At 40.6% G+C, this 25,715-nt stretch overlaps 1 protein-coding gene across 3 annotated transcripts in view; it reads left to right on the top strand.

Annotated features, from left to right (window-relative positions):
• The first annotated feature begins 341 nt into the window (after window positions 1-341).
• The window catches only part of LOC117333489 (clathrin heavy chain 1), a 49,056-nt gene continuing 23,682 nt past the window's right edge, over window positions 342-25,715 (top strand). The window contains exons 1-12 of one of the 3 annotated variants that reach the window (XM_033892801.1): window positions 342-526; window positions 9,942-10,149; window positions 11,236-11,385; window positions 11,555-11,673; window positions 14,503-14,520; window positions 18,508-18,525; window positions 21,654-21,815; window positions 22,495-22,608; window positions 23,089-23,262; window positions 23,837-24,034; window positions 24,246-24,446; window positions 25,333-25,425. In XM_033892801.1, coding sequence (XP_033748692.1) covers window positions 485-526; window positions 9,942-10,149; window positions 11,236-11,385; window positions 11,555-11,673; window positions 14,503-14,520; window positions 18,508-18,525; window positions 21,654-21,815; window positions 22,495-22,608; window positions 23,089-23,262; window positions 23,837-24,034; window positions 24,246-24,446; window positions 25,333-25,425 — 1,497 coding nt within the window. In that variant the 5' untranslated portion in view covers window positions 342-484. The remainder of the gene's footprint in view (window positions 527-9,941; window positions 10,150-11,235; window positions 11,386-11,554; window positions 11,674-14,502; window positions 14,521-18,507; window positions 18,526-21,653; window positions 21,816-22,494; window positions 22,609-23,088; window positions 23,263-23,836; window positions 24,035-24,245; window positions 24,447-25,332; window positions 25,426-25,715) is intronic. The other 2 variants (XM_033892802.1, XM_033892803.1) reach the window with 2 other exon arrangements.

The following is a 25,715-nucleotide window of genomic DNA, read 5'->3' as shown; positions in this document are numbered from 1 at the left end:
GTATAGTAAATAACAGTGACACGTGACAATAAATTGAGTACAATCGACACGCAACAGTGACCGTGACCTTTCATATGACACGGAAATAATTCTGAATGAATTACTTAGCGCTGACGCCATTCAGTGATACGGACATCCATAATACATCCGCTATAAAAATAAGATCGGTGTCATAGTCAAGATTAATGAAGAAATATATAACTTTCATATCGCGAAAAAAGACTGAAAACGCACAACGTAAATACTTCATGATTTACAGTCAACACAATATTTGTTATATTCGCTGAGTTCGATAACATATATTGAATATATTTGCGTATGAATTGAAGAACTACTTTTAATACTCTCGCACCCGGTGGCCGCCATCTTGGCAGAAGACGAACGAACCCACAGACACGCAGCCACCGGTTTTACCGGTATATCTTTGATTTGGATTGAAAATCATCTTGTGCAAGAACTCATAAGGGGATAAAGAACAGCCAAGATGGCAACACTGCTCCCCATACGATTTCAGGAGCATTTGCAGGTAATTTTTTTGTGTGATACACCGGCTCGTTTCACTACCAGAAGGAAAACACGCCCCTCACTTTCAAGTTTATAAACAGGTTTGCGTTGTTTTTAGTTTCTCATGGCACTTTAATTGTATGTTATGGTAAGAAATGATCAACTGTTATACGCATGGGTTGCAATGTATGTCTGAAATAAATAAATAAAGCCACAATTCGGTGTCTACCCGGCTCTCAAGATCGATGATCTGGCAGTCCCTTTACCGGAAACAGTATTTGTCAATCTTTTCTAAAAACCGGAAGAACCATAAAAACTCATTTATTTGTAACGTTATATGCTGGTTGTGTCGATTTTTAAAATAAATTATTCTTTAATTCGACTTGGTGTTAGCTGTAGGTTCAATATCTTCCGGGTTGACGCTGTCGTTACGCCCCCCTAAACTGACCCATATCGGCTAGTTTGACATTCAACATTGCAATTTCCATTTATATCACTCCTGACTCATTGCTTAGATGCCAGCAGTTTTAAGAATATTTTTTCTGACGGTCGCGTTGGCACTTTATGCAGTGTTTTGATTAGTCTTTAGGTTGTAAATATTGTGTTGTTCATGTCAGATAAAGTGGTCAAAGTTTTGGGGGTGTGGCATAAATTGGTGAAAGTTATAGATTACTGATGAAAGGGAATTAGGTTTTGGAATTTGTTGTTAAAACAAGCATTGATGGAATTATCAGGACTTTAAAGATTTTTAGTGGGTCATATATTTTGTCCAAAAATGAATAGCATTATTATAGTCAACAGTGAAATAACTTGCTCTTATGCTACTGTTTTTTTCTGGATAATTTTTTTCAGAATATATATATTCTAAAAGATAATATTAAAAGGCTAAACAAATAATTAACAGTATGTTTCAACTTTTATAGATCTCTTCATCATACTTGCTAATTTCTTTGAATTTCCACAAGCCAAATTAGATGTGTTGAAATTTGTACAAAAATACATTTATTGACCTCCCTGCTTTTTTTCTGGACTTTTTAAAACTCTATTTTCAGCAATTTGTATCTCGGTTTAACTATTCAATAGTGGGTTGTACATGTTATGCATTATATTCATACCAGTATATGTGTAGTGTATTTATTTATGGTCCCTGACTAGGAGACCTAGATAAAAGACATACAACGCAGAGCTTCAGGTGATTTTGCATTTACGTGGGTCATTGGGCCCATCTCGACCAGAAAGTAGGGGTCATTTTACTAAACCATGGGCCATCATTTTTATGACCGCTTACTAGTGTACCAGAATTTATTTTGGACAACAGACTGAATTTAACTTAAGTGGCATTATTCATAGGATTGTCTCATAACTCAACTATCTACCTTAATTTTTGACTGAATGATGTTAAAATCAAACATTTAAGCAGCAGGTACAAATGTACGTATACCCTATTAGGGATCCAAAAACGTAGCCGCCAAGCCAATATTGGCAAATTATCACAAGTTTGAAACTAAATATTTGTGATTCTGATAATCCAAACATTAATTATGATACTGTAATATAATTAAGATATATTTTCCTTTGTTTTCACAAACTGGTTTTATTCAAAATAACATAATTAGTCATTTAATTCTTCACTATAAACACCAACTCGCTGGTTCAGCATAGTCATACGTAGGAATTGACACCGAAGATACATATCTAAAAAATAATAAGCATTGTAAATATTGTACTGATGAATTATTTAATGTACCAGAAGCATACCCATTCGTTAAGATTGTCTATTGTCAAAGAATTCAGCGGTTTATGCCGGGTTGTTTACATAGGTACAGTAACAAAATGGCGGCCTCAAATTTACTTTCGTTCTCTGCGCGATTGTTAACAAGTAAAATACAATAAAGCCCTCAAAAACGATAGAATATATGTAATTGAGTAATTTTAATCATCAAAATAAATTAGAAACATATAAAATGTTTGCATAGCGAAAAAAATCAAATGTTTTGACTCCGTGATTACTTACACACGTGTGACAAATACACCGATCAACAGGTGGATTTCCACGATTCTTCCTCGAGATTTCGTCATATTTCCAAGGGAATAAGAGTTTCTACTCGTTTCATACAATAAAATTCATTTGATATTAAGCTTCATACAGCAGCCAAAGTTTGTTTTATTGACGTCTGATGTAATAGCCATATTCTCCAACACCAAAGGTCTACCCAGCGTTCACTTCCGGTCCGGACCGCAAAATTTAAATGAGTACATAAAGAGTTAAATTCAAAGAATTTACTTCTCTTTTTTTATGACAAAACTTGTCATTCTACTGTTATTTTCCTAACATGTGCTTTTGGTTGTGTGATCTCACGAAACGGGGATAACTCACGAACCTAACTGCTTTCGTTTTAGTATATATTTGCACTGCGCCGGCAGGCCCTTGTACAAACAAAGTCGTGTGTCATTTTGAAAAATCACGCGGGATTGGCATGGGCACACCGTCAATCTGAAGCACTGACAACGATGCAATATATTGGATGATTATGATTGAAATTACAGTATTTCACATACAATTCATACCAGGAACATCCAGAGTAAGGCAGTAAACTGCTGGCAATAAACATGGTTATTTTGAATGTTGTTCATAAACATCTGGCTATAGATGGACATACATAATCTCAATAAAAACAAATCAAGTTTGAATTCTGTTGCTTGAAATGGATTGAATTTATGAAAAGTATTCAAATTTCTTTCTCTGATTTTTTTTTTATTTTGAACTTCTTCCTTGCTTCTTTTATGGGGAATTGTCATCTGGCAGGTATTTAGAATTTTGATGGCTTCATTGGGAAAAACTTCATAATACAAACTTTGCCTCTGTCTCCATCACAGTATTCATGAGTCGGGGCACCTGACAGAGGTCTTAGATTTTACCCCATTGACACAAACACTGGCTGATGTCTGTGGTGTTAACCCATTGACACAGACAAACACTGGCCGAGGTCTGGGATGTTAACCAATTGACACAAAAACTGGCCCAGGTCTGGGATGTTACCCCATTGACACAGACAAACACTGGCCAAGGTCTGAGATGTTACCCCATTGACACAAACACTGGCCGAGGTCTGGAATGTTACCACATTGATACGAACACAGGCCGAGGTTGGGATGTTACCCCATTGATACAAACACTGGCCGAGGTCTGGGATGTTACCCCATTGACACAAACACTGGCCGAGGTCTGGGATGTTACCCCATTGACACAGACACAGGCAGAGGTCTGGGATGTTACCCCATTGACACAAACAAACACAGGCCGAGGTCTGGGATGTTACCCCATTGACACAGACAAACACTGGCCGAGGTCTGGGATGTTACCCCATTGACACAAACACTGGCCGAGGTCTGGGATGTTAACCAATTGACACAAACACAGGCCGAGGTCTGGGATGTTACCCCATTGACACAGACAAACACAGGCCGAGGTCTGGGATGTTACCCCATTGACACAGACACTGGCCGAGGTCTGGGATGTTACCCCATTGACACAAACACTGGCCGAGGTCTGGGATGTTACCCCATTGACACAGACACTGGCCGAGGTCTGGGATGTTACCCCATTGACACAGACAAACACAGGCAGAGGTCTGGGATGTTACCACATTGACACAAACACAGGCCGAGGTCTGGAATGTTACCACATTGATACGAACACAGGCCGAGGTTGGGATGTTACCCCATTGATACAAACACTGGCCGAGGTCTGGGATGTTACCCCATTGACACAGACAAACACTGGCCAAGGTCTGGGTGTTAACCCATTGACACAGACAAACACTGGCCGAGGTCTGGGATGTTACCCCATTGACACAGACAAACACTGGCCGAGGTCTGGGATGTTACCCCAATTGACACAGACAAACACTGGCCGAGGTCTGGGATGTTACCCCATTGACACAAACACTGGCCGAGGTCTGGGATGTTACCACATTGACACAGACAAACACTGGCCGAGGTCTGGGATGTTACCACATTGACACAGACAAACACTGGCCGAGGTCTGGGATGTTACCCCATTGACACAAACACTGGCCGAGGTCTGGGATGTTACCCCATTGACACAAACACAGGCCGAGGTCTGGGATGTTACCCCATTGACACAGACACAGGCAGAGGTCTGGGATGTTACCCCATTGATACAAACACTGGCCGAGGTCTGGGTGTTATAACCCATTGATACAAACACTGGCCGAGGTCTGGGATGTTACCCCATTGATACAAACACAGGCCGAGGTCTGGGATGTTACCCCATTGACACAAACACTGGCCGAGGTCTGGGATGTTACCCCATTGACACAAACACTGGCCGAGGTCTGGGATGTTACCCCATTGACACAGACAAACACTGGCCGAGGTCTGGGATGTTACCCCATTGACACAAACACTGGCCGAGGTCTGGGATGTTACCCCATTGACACAAACACTGGCCGAGGTCTGGGATGTTACCCCATTGATACAAACACAGGCAGAGGTCTGGGATGTTACCCCATTGACACAAACACTGGCCAAGGTCTGGGATGTTACCCCATTGACACAGACAAACACTGGCCGAGGTCTGGGATGTTACCCCATTGATACAAACACTGGCCGAGGTCTGGGATGTTACCCCATTGACACAAACACTGGCCGAGGTCTGGGATGTTACCCCATTGACACAGACAAACACTGGCCGAGGTCTGGGATGTTACCCCATTGACACAGACACAGGCCAAGGTCTGGGATGTTACCCCATTGACACAGACAAACACTGGCCAAGGTCTGGGATGTTACCCCATTGACACAGACAAACACTGGCCGAGGTCTGGGATGTTACCCCATTGACACAAACACTGGCCGAGGTCTGGGATGTTACCCCATTGACACAAACACTGGCCGAGGTCTGGGATGTTACCCCATTGACACAGACAAACACTGGCCGAGGTCTGGGATGTTACCCCATTGACACAAACACTGGCCGAGGTCTGGGATGTTACCCCATTGACACAGACACAGGCAGAGGTCTGGGATGTTACCCCATTGACACAAACAAACACAGGCCGAGGTTTGGGATGTTACCCCATTGACACAGACAAACACTGGCCGAGGTCTGGGATGTTACCCCATTGACACAAACACTGGCCGAGGTCTGGGATGTTAACCAATTGACACAAACACAGGCCGAGGTCTGGGATGTTACCCCATTGACACAGACAAACACAGGCCGAGGTCTGGGATGTTACCCCATTGACACAGACACTGGCCGAGGTCTGGGATGTTACCCCATTGACACAAACACTGGCCGAGGTCTGGGATGTTACCCCATTGACACAGACAAACACTGGCCGAGGTCTGGGATGTTACCCCATTGACACAGACACTGGCCGAGGTCTGGGATGTTACCCCATTGACACAGACAAACACAGGCAGAGGTCTGGGATGTTACCACATTGACACAAACACAGGCCGAGGTCTGGAATGTTACCACATTGATACGAACACAGGCCGAGGTTGGGATGTTACCCCATTGATACAAACACTGGCCGAGGTCTGGGATGTTACCCCATTGACACAGACAAACACTGGCCAAGGTCTGGGTGTTAACCCATTGACACAGACAAACACTGGCCGAGGTCTGGGATGTTACCCCATTGACACAGACAAACACTGGCCGAGGTCTGGGATGTTACCCCATTGACACAGACAAACACTGGCCGAGGTCTGGGATGTTACCCCATTGACACAAACACTGGCCGAGGTCTGGGATGTTACCACATTGACACAGACAAACACTGGCCGAGGTCTGGGATGTTACCACATTGACACAGACAAACACTGGCCGAGGTCTGGGATGTTACCCCATTGACACAAACACTGGCCGAGGTCTGGGATGTTACCCCATTGACACAAACACAGGCCGAGGTCTGGGATGTTACCCCATTGACACAGACACAGGCAGAGGTCTGGGATGTTACCCCATTGATACAAACACTGGCCGAGGTCTGGGTGTTATAACCCATTGATACAAACACTGGCCGAGGTCTGGGATGTTACCCCATTGATACAAACACAGGCCGAGGTCTGGGATGTTACCCCATTGACACAAACACTGGCCGAGGTCTGAGATGTTACCCCATTGACACAAACACTGGCCAAGGTCTGGGATGTTACCCCATTGACACAGACAAACACTGGCCGAGGTCTGGGATGTTACCCCATTGATACAAACACTGGCCGAGGTCTGGGATGTTACCCCATTGACACAAACACTGGCCGAGGTCTTGAATGTTACCCCATTGACACAGACAAACACTGGCCGAGGTCTGGGATGTTACCCCATTGACACAACACAGGCCAAGGTCTGGGATGTTACCCCATTGACACAGACAAACACTGGCCGAGGTCTGGGATGTTACCCCATTGACACAGACACAGGCCAAGGTCTGGGATGTTACCCATTGACAACAACACTGGCCGAGGTCTGGGATGTTACCCCATTGACACAAACACTGGCCGAGGTCTGGGATGTTACCCCATTGACACAAACACTGGCCGAGGTCTGGGATGTTACCCCATTGACACAGACAAACACTGGCCGAGGTCTGGGTGTTATAACCCATTAATGCAAACACTGATGTTTTGCTACCATTGTCTGTAGTGAACAGATATTGATCCCCTATAAGCTGTTCCATTAAAGCATGTTGTCCATATATAGTCAGCAGTGTCCAAGATCAATGCCTCGCTACAGACCCATGAGTAGATCAACTTCGTTCCAATTGTGTGGGGAAGCATTGATTTTGAGCCTTGCACTTTTACATAGCTTTCTTACCCTTCAAATTATTTCAAGGTCAGAATTTTTTTTCTATTTTTATCTGAGATTGTATTTAATTAGTCCCTGATATTTAACTTTTGACCCTCATCAAAGAAAAATTTGTGCCGTCCTATACAGTACTTATCACTGCAACTGCATACTTTGGACATAGGTTCACCTTTTTGAAGCAGTGTGGCATGTACCAAAAGTAGGTCACTCTGACCTACATTATGACTGACCTACATAAAAAAGATGTTTCTTGGGCCTAATCTGCAGTATTTTTTACTGGAACGTCTTATTTGGGGAATGAGTAAACTTGAATTTGAACTTCTGATTCATGAATTTATTTACATTAATACCACTAAATGGTGAGTCCGTCAAACATACAGTGTGTAGAATTAGTTTCTACACATTCTCGGCATATAAGCAATTCACATCGGGTGGGGCTGTAATTTGTCAAAATGTCTTGTATGTAAAGTGAATTCTTCAGAAAAAGTGTCCAGTAATTATAATCATTAATCTCCTTGTTTGTTGGCTAGTGGTGGTTATTCTTAACAGGTTCTATGTAACGTTGCTTTATGTGTTTCCTTTAATACAAAATAAAACGCATTGTGCCCGATTCTTAAACTATCAATCAAGTTTATCAAATCAAAAGGTTGCTTTCATGTTACATTGCAAATTCTTTACTGGACAGTTTCTAATTCACGTTTTTGAATGATTTATAATTAAATAACATTTAACTGCATGAAAAAGCAGAAGAATCTGTATCATTTGTCACAATAATTATATATATCTTCTGAGTAAAAAATACTATCCTTGGTCATGTCAGTGTTACTGAAGATTCATTAACGGATATATATAGCTACAGAACTATCATTACTACCAAGAAATACAGCTGTACAGGACTGACCATGGTGTCCAGTAACTTGGTCATCTATATCATGATCAAATGATTTTAACTTATGCTGACTGGCAGGTTTTTTGGTCAAACTAGATTTGTTATTTCTTAAGAATTTTTTTTTTTTTTTTATTAAGTCTTCTTCCATGCTTCATCAGTATTTTATAGGTAATGCTATTTTACACCCCACCCTAATTAATAAACTCCCCTTTTAATCTTTTCTAAATAAAGGCAAGTGTAAAATAAAACTCTGCACTTAACAATTCATGATTAAAGGGACATCACGGTAAAAACGTTGTAATTTTCAATGAATGTACGCGTTTTGTTCCTTTCCAGTTATGTTTCTGTGCTGTCCCAATGTTCACAGTCGATCCTCATTTCCAGCTTGACCACTTGATTTAGTTGGGAATCCCCCTCTAAATTTAGCGGGGAAACTATTTTTAAATCATCACGTAACTGTTTTGAAATCGAGGCAACACAAACACACGATAGTTTACAAGGCGAATTGGATTAGTTGGACAACGATATTATACAGTGGTTTAAATGTTAAATAACACGTTCTGTATATATTCCGGCACATATATTTATGTGTAAATAAGTGTAAACACCGTACATATAGTATAGTGACAGTAGCGATGTACTGGTACAGACTGTATAAATATTACCGAGTTTGTGTAAATATTACCGAGATTGTCATGACCTACTATCCAGCAATCAAGCAGAATACGAGCAGCGTCCGTATTACTGCTGTTTTCATGTTTGAACTGTATTGTACTGCTTCCCCAGTTTAATTCTAGGATTGTGTTTGACCCATTTTCCAATTATTCTCTTCATTGCGGAAGCTGTTATCGTTTTCAACCGCAGTCGATTCACATTGGAAGCCATTTTTGTTTTCAGGTGTTTTAGTGTGTTGTGCGCATGCGTGTTATCGTATATGTCACAAAATTTGCATATTCAGACTATTGATCAACGAATTGTGATAACCTTTTTATAATTAATAATTGATGTTTTTATATACATATATCATCAAATTCGAATGGTAATTGTTCATAAGGATATTTTTTTTAAAGATATACCCAATAATATGAAAAAATACAAAATAAAAATTGGTTTACCGTGATGTCCCTTTAAGTCCAAAACAAGGTAAACAAGGTGATACAGCTATAATCATCAGTAGGGACTACAGGCTTGACACCTTTATAAACCGACTACCTGTCTGTATTGGCACCTTTATAAACCGACTACCTGTCTGTATTGGCCAATATCTATGGTCCCTGATGAGCAGTTGCTATATACAAGTTTAACATTAACGGTGATTTTCCTACAATAGAAAAAGGATCCGTTAAAAGGACCCATCCCCCTAAAAAAATCTTGTGAAAAATCCCAATTTTGAAGTTACTTTTCAATGATTAAGTATGTTTTATATACAAATACCTATATTAAGGCAATTTTGAAATATAAAAAACAGCTGCAGATAACAAAATAATATAAAGGCAATATTCATCAAAGAACAACTGAAACTGAAATTTGTATGAATTTCACCCCCCCCCCCCCCAATGTCACATTTTGTTGCATGTAGAAATTCCCAATTCAGTGGACCCTGGACCCAGTTGAAAAATCTAGGAAAATCCCTGAATAAAACAATGATTTACTAAATACTTTGATAGTCAGTAGAACTATAAACAAGGATTTGTTCTAATGTTTCAGCTCCAGAATGTTGGAATCAATGCGTCTAATATTGGGTTCAGCACCCTCACCATGGAGTCGGATAAATACATCTGTATTAGGGAGAAAGTCAGCGAGACTGCCCAGGTTGTCATCATAGACATGAACGACACCAACAACCCTATCAGACGTCCTATTTCGGCCGACTCTGCTATTATGAATCCTGCAAGCAAAGTCATTGCTCTCAAAGGTTTGTAGAAAATTGTTTCTCTTGGGAATTGGTGAAAATCTCACTGCCCTATATATAATATTAAATAATATTGGAAACCAGGGCTTTTTCTCACTGGTTTGGGAAGGGTCCTTTTTGTCTCATTTTGGGAAGAAAATTGGTGAATTGGGAAAGACTTTTTCAGGATTAAACTGCAAATTTTGGGAATTTGGTTTAAAATGAAGTAATTCTGATTGGGAATGGGGCCCATTAACGGCCCCAGAAAGCCCTTAGAAAAAGCCCTGGAAACAGTGTTAACTTATAGTTTTGAAGATGAGAAGAATTATTTGGTGTTATATTTGACAAAGAAATGTTTTAGCTATAAGATTAACAACAAATTCGGTTATGAGCTAATCAAGGATCATATGGTGCCCACATCCCAGGTGCCGAAAGGTAATGGTAAAAAAATGAGATGTGACAATATATCTTAGAATGTATATCCATGTGATTTTTCCAACTACACCTTCAAAGTTTGATTTATTAGAAGGTAGGCAGTTTAAATTTGTAACAAATTAAAATCATTAATATATGAATTCTATATGTAATCACAATATTTATTCTATGTAATCACAATTATTATAAAAAAAACACCAAAAAACAGGAAATGCTTAAGAATCGTACAATGCCACTACTCTGGCCTACTTTTGAATTGCTGGCAATTTACTGAAGATAATTTTATAATTAAATACTACAAAATAATACATGGATTATTGTTTTGAACTTTTTTGGCTAAAAGTAAAAGTTTTATCTCTACTTACAATCCTGAAGAAAATGTTTTATAATGTATAGACTGTTATTCACTGATTATACTTTGTGCTTGGCTCAATTTCTTGTCAAGTAAATAATGGTTTCCGGTTACTGTACTGTACTACTTGCAATAGTAACATGTAATTGTTCTCATCTAAGGTATTAGATACTCATTTCAAAAGTATAAAAAGATTTCCGACAACTGTATTTAAACCTTGAATTCATACCTGGATCTACATCATCTGATCATTTCTTTGATGTATTTAAACCTTGAATTCATGCCTGGTTCTACATCATCTGATCATTTCTTTGATTCTGCAGCTGGAAAAACTCTGCAAATCTTCAATATTGAGATGAAGAGCAAGATGAAGTCACACACCATGACAGATGATGTCATTTTCTGGAAGTGGATTTCTGTAAACACTGTAGCCCTCGTCACAGAAACCTGTGTTTACCATTGGAGTATGGAAGGTAGGTATTATTGTAGTCTCTTAAATCGGGCAGAAATGTTCTAAAATAATTAAAATCGATACATGTATGTTTGGTTTAATTTTAACTAGAAAACAATTGAAAGTAGACTGAATAGCTCATGGTTAGACCTTTATAAGTGTACATATTTTATTTGAGATTTATTTTGTAGGTGACTCACAGCCCCAGAAGATATTTGACAGACATACCAATCTGGCCGGATGTCAGATAATCAACTACAGGACTGATGCCAAGCAACAATGGCTTCTTGTCATTGGCATTTCAGCACAGGTGAGGCACATGTCAGGGGCAAGTGTGACTGAGAGTCCAGGGGTCAACAGACTGAGAGGGGTGGGCAGACGTCAGACTTAGAGGGGTGGGCAGACGTCAGACTTAGAGGGGTGGGCAGACATCAGACTTAGAGGGGTGGACAGACGTCAGACTTAGAGGGGTGGGCAGACGTCAGACTTAGAGGGGTGAACAGACGTCAGACTTAGAGGGGTGGGCAGACGTCAGACTTAGAGGGGTGGGCAGACGTCAGACTTAGAGGGGTGGGCAGACGTCAGACTTAGAGGGGTGGGCAGACGTCAGACTTAGAGGGGTGGGCAGACGTCAGACTTAGAGGGGTGGGTACACGTCAGACTTAGAGGGGTGGGCACACGTCAGACTTAGAGGGGTGGGTACACGTCAGACTTAGAGGGGTGGGCAGACATCAGACTTAGAGGGGTGGACACACGTCAGACTTAGAGGGGTGGGCACACATCAGACTTAGAGGGGTGGACAGATGTCAGACTTAGAGGAGTGGACAGACGTCAGACTTAGAGGGGTGGGTACACGTCAGACTTAGAGGGGTGGGCAGACGTCAGACTTAGAGGGGTGGGTACCCGTCAGACTTAGAGGGGTGGGCACACGTCAGACTTAGAGGGGTGGGTACACGTCAGACTTAGAGGGGTGGGCAGACATCAGACTTAGAGGGGTGGACACACGTCAGACTTAGAGGGGTGGGCACACATCAGACTTAGAGGGGTGGACAGATGTCAGACTTAGAGGAGTGGACAGACGTCAGACTTAGAGGGGTGGGTACACGTCAGACTTAGAGGGGTGGGCAGACGTCGGACTTAGAGGGGTGGGTACCCGTCAGACTTAGAGGGGTGGGCAGACGTCAGACTTAGAGGGGTGGGTACCCGTCAGACTTAGAGGGGTGGGCAGACATCAGACTTAGAGGGGTGGGTACCCGTCAGACTTAGAGGGGTGGGCACACGTCAGACTTAGAGGGGTGGGCAGACATCAGACTTAGAGGGGTGGGTACACGTCAGACTAAGAGGGGTGGGCACACATCAGACTTAGAGAGGTGGGCAGACGTCAGACTTAGAGGGGTGGGTACACATCAGACTTAGAGGGGTGGGTACACGTCAGACTTAGAGGGGTGGGTACACATCAGACTTAGAGGGGTGGGTACACGTCAGACTTAGAGGGATGGGCAGACAACAGACTTAGAGGGGTGGGTACACGTCAGACTTAGAGGGGTGGGTACACGTCAGACTAAGAGGGGTGGGCACACATCAGACTTAGAGAGGTGGGCACACGTCAGACTTAGAGGGGTGGACAGACGTCAGACTTAGAGGGATGGGCAGACAACAGACTTAGAGGGGTGGGCAGACATCGGACTAAGAGGGGTGGGCACACATCAGACTTAGAGGGGTGGGCAGACATGGGACTAAGAGGGGTTGGCAGACGTCGGACTAAGCAGGTAGGGCAGACATCGGACTAAGAGGGGTGGGCACACGTCAGACTAAGCAGGTAGGGCAGACATCGGACTAAGAGGGGTTGGCACACGTCAGACTTAGAGGGGTGGGCAGACATCGGACTTAGAGGGGTGGGCAGACATCGGACTAAGAGGGGTGGGCACACATCAGACTTAGAGGGGTGGGCAGACATCGGACTTAGAGGGGTGGACAGACGTCAGATATGGTCAGACTTACTGGGAGCACATCAGTTTAAGATAGGTAGAGACACTTGTATCTGAATTACAGGGGGTGTGGTAAGTAGCTGTATGCTAGGTTTTACCCTGCAGTGGTTTTGTTTGTAATCACTTAAGTCTAAGCTAGTGTGCATTTCTCAGTTAATAGTCGAGTCACTACAACAAATGTTTCATCAGCATTATAGTATCTTTAAACAATATTCCCGACAACAAGGTCATTGGTGACATTGATGTCGTCTTTTGTATCACATTTAACCGAAAGCTTCATCTGCTAGAGGCTCTTATGTAACAGTTTTTACGTTGTTTGCTGAAAACCTCTTCTGTGATCTGAGCAATTAGTCTCTGTTTGATGTGTTATTACCCAACAGAAAATTGATCATGCTTTATTGATAATTGAAAGTAACTTTTTTCTGCCTGATGTTTCTAGCCGATATCTAATCTTGTGTGTCGATACATTGAATAATCTACTATGTGTCACTCTACTCTTACTGTGTACTGGGGACTAATGCTCATCGACTCTTACTGTTGTCTTGTCTTTGATACCTAACTTTGTAACTTAATACGATCAACATGACCCTCCATATGATTTAGGAAATCTTTCTCAGTATCAGTAGTAAGAGGAATAGCTATAGGAACACACTGTCTCCACACCGTCAACTTCCCCCCGCCACACTTATGTTTATTTCGCTCCGTTATAAACATTTTAGTTCGTTTATAAACATTTCAGTCAGTGATAAAGTTAAGGATGCTGGGTTTATACCTGAACAGTTTTCATGTTCAGCATTGACATTTTATAGTAAAATTGTTACAAAAATAATTACAAATTTCTTACAGAAATTTACGTTGAACTCTCTTTAAGTCAAAGAGAGGCTGATGAGGTGCATGTTCAATATTTAAATATTCTCCATGTTTTTATTTGATGAGCTTACTTGTAACGTGTTGTTTTTCACACTGCTGAATCCCACTTTAGGTATTCAAATAGGAAAAAGCAATCCATTAGCTTTTTTTTACTGCCAATTTTGCCAAAATCATTTTACTTTCAACAGGTGTGTTAGCTTATGGAGTGATGGTGGTGTGCTATTGACAAGGGTGTTCTTTGTGCTATTATGTTTTCTGATAACACTTATTGACATTTTCAGACGGGGGCTGAGGCAGCAGTAAGTATATACAGAAACTGGGCCTTCACTGTCTCACTATTCACATTGTCAACATGTCCTCAACTCCCAATCCCAGACCCCAGACCCCAGACCCCAGAACCTAGAACCCTGACCTTCCTTGTTGGACTTCCCCAAAAACTTAAAAGTTGAAAAAAAGAGACATGAAAATGTCAAAAAATTTGAGTAAAGTAACTTTGAGTAATGCATTTGTCCTATTTAAACTGTTAATCCAAAAGAAACTGTTTGTTTTGATTTTTTTCTTAACGTCTAAGTTGGCTTGAAATAGCAGAGTTGACAATGTGAACATCAGTGGCTCCCCCTGTAGTGTAGGTGACCATTCCTCCACACACACATAGACTCAATGTGAACATCAGTGGCTCCCCCTGTAGTGTAGGCGACCATTCCTCTACACACAGACTCAATGTGAACATCAGTGGCGCCCCCTGTAGTGTAGGTGACCATTCCTCTACACACACAGACTCCATGTGAACATCAGTGGCTCCCCCTGTAGTGTAGGTGACCATTCCTCTACACACACACAGAATCAATGTTAACATCAGTGGCGCCCCCTGTAGTGTAGGCGGCCATTCCTCTACACCCAGACTCAATGTGAACATCAGTGGCTCCCCCTGTAGTGTAGGCGACTTTTCCTCTACACACACACAGACTCAATATGAACATCAGTTGCTCCCCCTGTAGTGTAGGTGACCATTCCTCTACACACAGACTCAATGTGAACATCAGTGGCGCCCCCTGTAGTGTAGGTGACCATTCCTCTACACACACACAGGCTCAATGTGAACATCAGTGGCGCCTCCTGTAGTGTAGGCGACCATTCCTCTACACACACAAACTCAATGTGAACATCAGTGGCTCCCCCTGTAGTGTAGGTGACCATTCCTCTACAAACACAGACTCAATGTGAACATCAGTGGCGCCCCCTGTAGTGTAGGTGACCATTCCTCTACACACACACACAGACTCAATGTGAACATCAGTGGCTCCCCCTGTAGTGTAGGTGACCATTCCTCTACACACAGACTCAATGTGAACATCAGTGGCTCCCCCTGTAGTGTAGGTGACCATTCCTCTACACACAGACTCAATGTGAACATCAGTGGCTCTACACACACACAGACTCAATGTGAACATCAGTGGCTCCCCCTGTAGTGTAGGTGACCATTCCTCCCCACACACACAGACTCAATGTGAACATCAGTGGCGCCCCCTGTAGTGTAGGTGACCATTCCTCTACACACACACAGACTCAATGTGAACATCAGTGGCTCCCCCTGTAGTGTAGGTGACCAGTCCTCTACACACACACAAACTTAATGTGAACATCAGTGGCTCCCCCTGTAGTGTAGGCGACCAGTCTTATTTTTGGAGATATTAATGTTGTTGTGTACAGAGTAGAGAGTAGAAAATTGGAAACTCTGAAGTAAATACTGTTGGGAAAAGATGTGACCCTTATGCTTGTGAAATACTTACTGTCAACATCAACATGTAGGCTGCGATGTTATAGGCCCCAGTTACTGTCAACATCAACATGTAGGCTGCGATGTTATAGGCCCCAGCAATGCTTGTACATCACCCACACACTTCTGCCTGCACTCTGATTACCATTGTAATCAATAATTATACTCACCAAGCCTTTACCCTGTCCAAAGTATGCAAATCTCTGAAATCTGAATGAGTCCATGAGAATCAGAGAAACTTAAGGGTGGTCATTTGAAAAAGGCCTGGCCGGTATGATGGAATAAAGATACAAGTTAGTTTAATGGAAAACTAAATCAGGAAAGTTAATGGTCAGCTTGATCGAAAACTAAACCAGGACAGTTAATGGTCAGCTTGATGGAAAACTTAATCGGGCAGTTAATGGTCAGTTTGATGGAAAACTAAATCAGGACAGTTAATGGTCAGCTTGATCGAAAACTAAACCAGGACAGTTAATGGTCAGCTTGATGGAAAACTTAATCGGGCAGTTAATGGTCAGTTTGATGGAAAACTAAATCAGGACAGTTAATGGTCAGCTTGATCGAAAACTAAACCAGGACAGTTAATGGTCAGCTTGATGGAAAACTAAACCAGGACAGTTAATGGTCAGCTTGATGGAATGCTAAATTGGGAAAGTTACTGGTCAGCTTGATGGAATGCTAAATTTTGAAAGTTACCGTAAATATTCGCGTATAGTGCACACTTTTTTTCAAAATTTGAGAAGTGAAAAAATCCACTGCATATTATATACAGGAACAAGCTGTTGCCGGTCAGATGCATGGGTGCCATGAATGTGATGCGAGATCTGTAATCCTTTCCTTCGACAGTAGGATTATGATTTAATACTTATATATAAAAACATGTAGTTAGTAAATATTGAACAAATAATCAAAGAAATAAATAGTTATGTAGATGTTTAATTCCTTGAAATTGTGTATCTTTCAGCAATTATTTGGATTTTTGTTAGTCGATTGTAAGCCACACATGTTCCGTGCACATGCAGTCTCACTTGAGCAAGTTCAGGTCTAAAATGATGAGAATGACTCAATTAAGATCATACAAAACTTGAAATGATATATCAGTACTTAGTTAATTCATAATTCTAAATAAATCACCTGATTAATCCAGAGCTTTGCCAGAAACTGATCAGGTTCACCTTATTTATTTACGGAAGCTTTAACAGCATGTATGCACAATTTGGCAAGGATAACACTAATGCCTTGTTCTCGTGCGGCAGTCACTGACCAAATAGCTCTTTAAAATTATGATCTGTGAAAACTGCTCTAATTCATTGTCTGCACTATGAAATTTATCCGATGGAGATATTCATTTGGTTGGTATAAAAACAGTGACCAGCACACCGACAGCAGAATTGTTTCAACATACAAAATGGCGGCCAGTGTTACATTATTACTGTACTCGGCTTACCAGTCAATCTTGTTATATTTGGGCCTAACTAGCTTTCTATATTTTGTGTATAAATATCAAAAATGGTCATACTAGCCTGCAAATCACAAGGTAATCGAGGGTAGGATTAATAATTCCATACAAACATCGTAGATGGGAGCGCTCCAATTTGCAAGCTGACTAGGCCTGTCGCAGTATAATGTTAACAACCAGTCAATTCAATATGTCAAATCTGACCGGTGATTCCAATTAAATGTTGTATTGTAGCTTTGATAACAGATTCCAATCTAAATGTTGTGTTGTAGAATTCATCTACCGTGCAGTTAAACATTAGATAAAAAGAAAATGTTTCGTTTTTTTTCCTTTTAAAAAGAGCCTCAAAAATGTACCTGCGCACTATACACGAGTGAACACTATCCGCAAATATTTATGGGTGTCCGTATGATATGCTTGATGTAATACTAAATAGGAAAAGTTACTGGTCAGCTTGATGAAAAACGAAATAGGAAAAGTTACTGGTCAGCTTGATGGAATACTAAATAGGAAAAGTTACTGGTCAGCTTGATGAAATACTTAATAGGGAGAGTTACCGGTCAGCTTGATGAAAAACGAAATAGGAGAAGTTACCAGTCAGCTTGATGAAATACGAAATAGGAAAAGTTACCGGTCAGCTTGATGGAATACTTAATAGGGAGAGTTACCGGTCAGCTTGATGGAATACATAATAGGGAGAGTTACCGGTCAGCTTGATGGAATACTAAATAGGGAAAGTTACTGGTCAGCTTGATGGAATACTAAATAGGAAAGTTACCGGTCAGCTTGGTGGAATACCAAATAGGGAAAGTTAATGGTCAGCTTGATGGAATACTAAATAGGGAAAGTTACTGGTCATCTTGATGGAATACTAAATAGGGAAAGTTACTGGTCAGCTTGATGGAATACTAAATAGGGAAAGTTACCGGTCAGCTTGATGGAATACTAAATAGGGAAAGTTACTGGTCATCTTGATGGTGTGCTATGGACAAGGGTGTTCTTTAAGTTTGTGCTATTATGTTTTCTGATAACACTTATTGACATTTTCAGACGGGGCCTGAGGCAGCAGTAAGTATATACAGACACCGGGCCATCGCTGCCTCACTATTCACATTGTCAACATGTCCTCAACTCCCAATCCCAGAACCCAGACCCCAGACCCAAGACCCCAGAACCCAGACCTTCCTTGTTAGACTTCGACAAAAACTTTAGAGTTAAAAAAAAAAGAGACAAAAAAATATTGAAAATTTATTTTCAAAGTTTCTTTGTGTATTAGTCCTTGTTTTCCTTTGAATCTGAAAGAAAAAATTGTTTTAACTTTATTTTATGGCTAATGAGCTTAAAATATCGAACGTTGACAATGTGAACATCAGAAGCGCCACCTGTAGTTTAGGTGACCATTCCTCTACACAGACTCAATGTGAACATCAGTGGCTCCCCCTGTAGTGTAGTTAACCATTCCTCTACACACACACAGACACAATGTGAACATCAGTGGCGCCCCCTGTAGTGTAGGTGACCATTCCTCTACACACAGACACAATGTGAACATCAGTGGCTCCCCCTGTAGTGTAGGTGACCATTCCTCTACACACACACAGACTCAATGTGAACATCAGTGGCTCCCCCTGTAGTGTAGGTGACCATTCCTCTACACACACACAGACTCAATGTGAACATCAGTGGCGCCCCCTGTAGTGTAGGTGACCATTCCTCTACACACACAGACTCAATGTGAACATCAGTGGCTCCCCCTGTAGTGTAGGTGACCATTCCTCTACACACACACAGACTCAATGTGAACATCAGTGGCGCCCCCTGTAGTGTAGGTGACCATTCCTCTACACACACAGACTCAATGTGAACATCAGTGGCTCCCCCTGTAGTGTAGGTGACCATTCCTCTACACACACAGACTCAATGTGAACATCAGTGGCTCCCCCTGTAGTGTAGGTGACCATTCCTCTACACACACTCAGACTCAATGTTAACATCAGTGGCGCCCCCTATAGTTTAGGCGACCAGTCATAATTTTGGAGGCATTTTGAGCTAAAGTGAATATTGTCATGTACACAAAAAAAATATAAAAGTTCATAACTGTAAAGGAAAAACTGCTATGAAAGGATGTGGCCCTTATGCTTGTGAAATATTTACTGTCAACATCAACATGTAGGCTGCGATGTTATAGGCCCCAGCAATGCTTGTACATCACCCACACACTTCTGCCTGCACTCTGGTTACCGTTGTAATCAATATTATACTCACCAAGCCTTTACCCTGTCCAAAGTATGCAAATCTCGGAAACCTGAATGAGTCCATGAGAAACAGAAATTTAAGGGTGGTCATTTGAAAAAGGCCTGGCCGGTATGATGGAAAAAGATAGTTTGATTGAAAACTAAATCAGGACAGTTAATGGTCAGCTTGATCGAAAACTAAATTGGGAAAGTTACTGGTCAGCTTGATCGAAAACTAAATAGGGAAAGTTACTGGTCAGCTTGATGGAAAACTAAATAGGGAAAGTTACTGGTCAGCTTGATCGAAAACTAAATAGGGAAAGTTACTGGTCAGCTTGATCGAAAACTAAATAGGGAAAGTTACTGGTCAGCTTGATGGAATACTAAATCATGACAGTTAATGGTCAGCTTGATGGAATACTTAATAGGAAAAGTTACCGGTCAGCTTAATGAAATGCTTAATAGGAAAAGTTACCGGTCAGCTTGATGGAATACTTAATAGGAAAAGTTACCGGTCAGCTTGATGGAATACTAAATAGGGAAAGTTACTGGTCACTTAAAGTTGATGTGTATTATGTAGAAGCATTGTTGTAGTGGTAGTTCCTTACAATAGATTGTTATCCTTTGTTTATTTCTTTTAAATTAAATGTCCAAATTGTCAAAGACACCAATAAGCCTGATTGACCATTCTGTTCTAGCAGTTAATCAATATGTGTTGGTGGAAGGGAATGCTCACATTTATTATTTTATATATTGAGTTATTTTTCCCTTTTTTTTTTCATGGTGGACCCTTTTTGGTATAACATTGATGCTTTGATGCTTTGGAGCTAAATTCAGGAAACAAATTTTTGAAATTTTGACTCTTGAACTTTGAACTTCCTGACTTTTTTTTAGCAAAAATTAAACAAAATTAGAGGGTAATGTTTAGGATTTAGCTCCATTTTTGTGGCTGCCAGACTATCACGTATTGAGAATAGGATAAGTGTACCCTGGTGTTTGTTTAAGTTCATGCATGTAGTTGTATAGGGCGTGATTGTTGTGGTGTGCTTCTCACCGATACTGGTGTTTTCAGGTGTTCCTTTTCTGTACCATTTTGACATTTATTGAAACCGAGAAAAGCAAATAACATTTGATTCACTTAAGACTCACCCACAGTCAATCTTTTATGTATTGGATGTGTTATTTTACTGTTTGCAAAATCTGCAATTTCGGCAATCTTCAATTCTGTATTGAAAGCAGACCTTAAACTTGTAAAATGGCAGAAAGATAAAATAATCTGAAACTGTTGTAAGGAAAATCCTCATGTACGGCAACATTTCAACTTTAAAAACTTTAAAAAGGTAAGTTAGTTTGGTTAGAATTGTGAGGTATTCCGGGGCGACAACCAATCCTGTCTCGCGTTTTAAGACATCCCACCTAGCACAATGATACAGTTTTTGGGGCGAGTTGAGGGGCCAGCCAATCAGCATCAGTAACTTAGACCAGACCCTGAAACCAGACCAAAGAAATTGATAGATCTAATCATGCTATTTATAGATCTAATGCTATTAATAGATCTAATCTTGCTATTCATGTATATAATCAGGCTATTTATATATAACCGGTTATCGAACTATACATCTAATAAACACTATTCATAGGGCTAATCAGGATATTTGTCTTCAGATTTTTATTTATTTATTAATTTTTTTTGCATGATAACTTTTGAAATCATTGAATTTCTTCCTTCAAAGTTTGCTAATATTCATATGCCTATCCACCAGAGTTCCGTTTTCAAAATTGCAAATTTTTTTGTTTTTCTATTTGGTTTTTCCACACAGGTGAATGGTTCCCCTTGACACCAAGGCTTCTGTTTGGTTATATAGAGGTGTAAAATTCACATGACAAGAGTTTTCGAGTAAGAGGTCAATCATCTGGGATTGCATTGGAGACTTTTCATCAAGACGTATTTTCTAATTTCAGCAAAATCGTGTTGTGGGTGCAATGCAGCTGTACTCTGTGGAGAGGAAAGTTAGTCAGCCTATTGAGGGGCACGCTGCAGCCTTCGCTACATTCAAAATGGAGGGCAACACAAACCCTTCCACACTATTTATGTTTGCTGTCAGGGGAGCTCAGGGCGGAAAGGTATGTATTTGGACAATGGTATATGGTATGGTTAAAAAGTATGTAGAAGGGCAGAAAAGTATATGGTAAGTAGGAGCAGGTCAAATGATATGCGAGTTTAATGATGATTAGTCATGAGGTTGCCTGGATGAAGAGTGGGCAAGTTTGCTTTATTGAATGACCTTTGCACACTTTCAAGGTCACATGTACCATATCCAAAAAGTTACGGGTCAGGATATTTGACCAGCAGCATACTGAGACAAAGCCCATTCAAGTTTATTAAAACTGTTGACCTTGATGTAGTTAGGTCACCAGGGCAGCTGAAATCTACAAATTACTTTAGTGGATTTATTTCTGAATACAAAATTAATAAAATCATGATAGTGATCTGTACTAACTAAAAAGAAAGAATAATCTAGGATCCTTATCCATGACACAGGTCAAAGTTGAAATTCACTAAATCATGTTCTCTGCTGAAGTCATCTGCAGAACGTGTGAATGATATAGGACCAGTGGGCCTTTTGTTTTGTGTCTGATAACAATGCTCACTCAATATCTATTTTTATTAAATTCTGATCTGATGTTGGGACTAACAGAATCAATACAGCATGTACATTAGGTATTTTTAGTGGAAATTTCTATCGAATCTCAAATGACAATTTTTGTTTATCGAATCTCAGATGACAGTTTTTGTTTTCAGCTCCATGTGATAGAAGTAGGTCAGCCACCCCAAGGGAATCAACCCTTCACAAAAAAGGCAGTGGATGTTTTCTTCCCACCTGAAGCCCAGAATGACTTCCCAGTTGCTATGCAGGTATTTGTCTTGGTGTTGTGTAAGATATGGGATTCCTCCTAAACAAGTCCTGTAAGGTGACATATACCCTTAATTAAAGTATCAACGACTTCATAAATGAGCACACAAAGTAACCATCACTCCGTACTTAGTAACTTACATTCATGAGGATCTTGTGTACAAGATATCTCGCAAACTCCTGGACTGGTTTAGTTCATATTCACACCATAACATCAGACCATTAAGGTCCACACCTGATTTTGAGGGTCATCAGACAAGGTTAAAGGTCTAAGGTCACACTGGGCCACTTTTGAAATTAAACAGCTCGAAACTTTGGACAGATTTATTTCATGTTCTACACTCGATGGTTGTCATTGGTCAGTGTTAAAAGTTACAGGTCGCGCTTGACCGCTTCCAAAACAAAATGCTTGCATGCAGAAAATCTCATGTAGCACTGGACAGATATATTTCATTGATAAGCATATACCTTTAATTCTATAGGTGAGTCCAAAACACAGCGTTTCCTTCCTCATCACTAAGTATGGGTACATCCACATGTACGACATCGAGACTGGGACTTGTATCTACATGAACCGAATCAGTGGGGACACCATCTTTGTCACCGCCCCACACGAGGCCTCATCAGGAATCATTGGAGTCAACAGGAAAGGGCAGGTCAGTAGTGTTGTAATCTTTAATTAGTTTTGTCATTACGATATGATATAATGATACAAAGTCATACCACCTCTGATGCTGTTAGAGATGAATGTCACCTGTCTAACCTACACAAACATATCAGGTTTTTAATTTTGATTTAAATTGGTTTAAACATATTTTTATTTCCTTGAAATGACAAAAAGCCTTCTAACATAAATACATTTTACATAGGTAATGGCTGTCTTAACATGTGCATTTAAATATAGTTTTGAATTAAATAAATTGAATTAATAAACTAATTTGTTGTAATTTGTTGACAGTTGTTTCTCTGTATTGTGAATTACTCAAAAGTATAAACCAAGGTTTTCACACAAACACATGATGTAATTCAATTAAAAAGATAGTTTCAAAATTATTTTTTTTATTTTAAAATATAAGACATCTTAAGTAAGTTTTAAAATAATTAAAAATGATGAAGTTCCTATTGATAGACATGGTATGTGTAACTGATGTATAATTGATAGACATGACATGTGTAACTGATGTATAATTTCACAAAGGCAGAGAGTGTTATGGAGAAAATCTGTTGTAGGTGTTGTCTGTGAGTGTAGAAGAGGATAATATTGTCCAGTACCTGACCACCACGCTACAGAACCCTGACCTTGCTCTCAAGGTTGCGTCCCGTGGCAACCTGCCGGGCGCTGAGGATCTTTTTGTCCGCAAATTCAACAACCTGTTTCAGAGTGGCAACTATGCAGAGGCTGCCAAAGTAGCAGCTGGAGCCCCCAAGGTAACCAAGACGTTGAGTTGTAGTGTCATCACCATTTTTATTCCTACCATTTTTTGCAGCTTGGTTGAGAATATACCTAGTCTCCTTGCATGATTGTACAGCTGTCATTTTCGGAGAATTAAAATCAGAATTTATCAGAAAAATATTAGCCGTCATAGAAAAGTAATCTGAGAAAAGGACAGTCTCTAATTGTATGGATTGATGTCCCTAGGGTATTCTACGGACCCCCCAGACCATACAGCGTTTCCAACAGGTCCCAGCGACCACAGGCCAGACATCTCCACTGCTCCAGTACTTTGGAATCCTACTGGACAAAGGTCAGCTCAACAAGTATGAGTCCCTGGAGCTTTGTCGCCCCGTGTTACAACAAGGCCGTAAACAGCTGCTGGAGAAGTGGCTCAAGGAGGAGAAGGTGGGTGTCATTGTGTTAATCGTGAGACGAAGGCATGACATTCTATCATTGACTGTTAATCTAGTATCGTGAGACGAAGGCGTGACATTCTATCATCAACTGTTAATCTAGTATCGTGAGACGAAGGCATGACATTCTATCATCGACTGTTAATCTAGTATCGTGAGACGAAGGCGTGACATTCTATCATCGACTGTTAATCTAGTATCGTGAGACGAAGGCGTGACATTCTATCATCGACTGTTAATCTAGTATCGTGAGACGAAGGCGTGACATTCTATCATCGACTGTTTATCTAGTATCGTGAGACGAAGGCATGACATTCTATCATTGACTGTTTATCTCGTATCGTGAGACGAAGGCATGACATTCTATCTTCAACTGTTTATATAGTATCGTGAGACGAAGGCATGACATTCTATCATCGACTGTTTATCTAGTATCGTGAGACGAGGGCGTGACATTCTATCATCGACTGTTTATCTCGTATCGTGAGACGAGGGCATGACATTCTATCATCAACTGTTTATCTCGTATCGTGAGACGAAGGCATGACATTCTATCATCGACTGTTTATCTAGTATCGTGAGACGAGGTCGTGACATTCTATCATCGACTGTTTATCTAGTATCGTGAGACGAAGGCATGACATTCTATCATCGACTGTTAATCTAGTATCGTGAGACGAGGGCGTGACATCAGTCCCCCTATCAAAGTCGTAATATAACATTAACTTCTAGACCAGATGAGATCTTGTTGGTTACAACATGATCTCCCTTACTAGAAATATTTATCCTTAAGATAATTTTCTGGAGTAATAATGTCAGATTGAGAAACAAATTAAGAAAAAATTATTGGTAAAAAAAACCCTCTTTTTATGTTTCAGTTGGAATGTAGCGAGGAGCTTGGTGATCTAGTCAAAGCCACAGACCCAACACTGGCTCTGTCTGTATACCTCAGAGCAAATGTCCCCAACAAAGTAAGTTAAAGCCCCAAAGCTGGCTCTACTAGAAATATAAAATATGATATTTTACAAAAACTTGTGTTTTAACTTTTAAGTAAATGGAGGCATCAAACTGTTTATTTTTTTTTTAATTCTGAATGTCCCGTCCACATTTTAATGTAATTCAGCCATACATTGAAACTTAGTTTTACAAATGGCTGTCTGTATGTCTTTAGGCGTACAATAATTAACTGGTCGTGTGCTTAACTCAGGCCCCACAAGCATACACTTAGAATTAATCATAATTTATTTGTGATTGATCACAG

Source organism: Pecten maximus, chromosome 8 (assembly GCF_902652985.1).
Source record: "Pecten maximus chromosome 8, xPecMax1.1, whole genome shotgun sequence".
In the NCBI taxonomy this organism is placed as follows: domain Eukaryota; kingdom Metazoa; phylum Mollusca; class Bivalvia; order Pectinida; family Pectinidae; genus Pecten; species Pecten maximus.
Note: the sequence above shows the minus strand (reverse complement) of the source record. Positions and strands in the feature narration are given on the sequence as shown.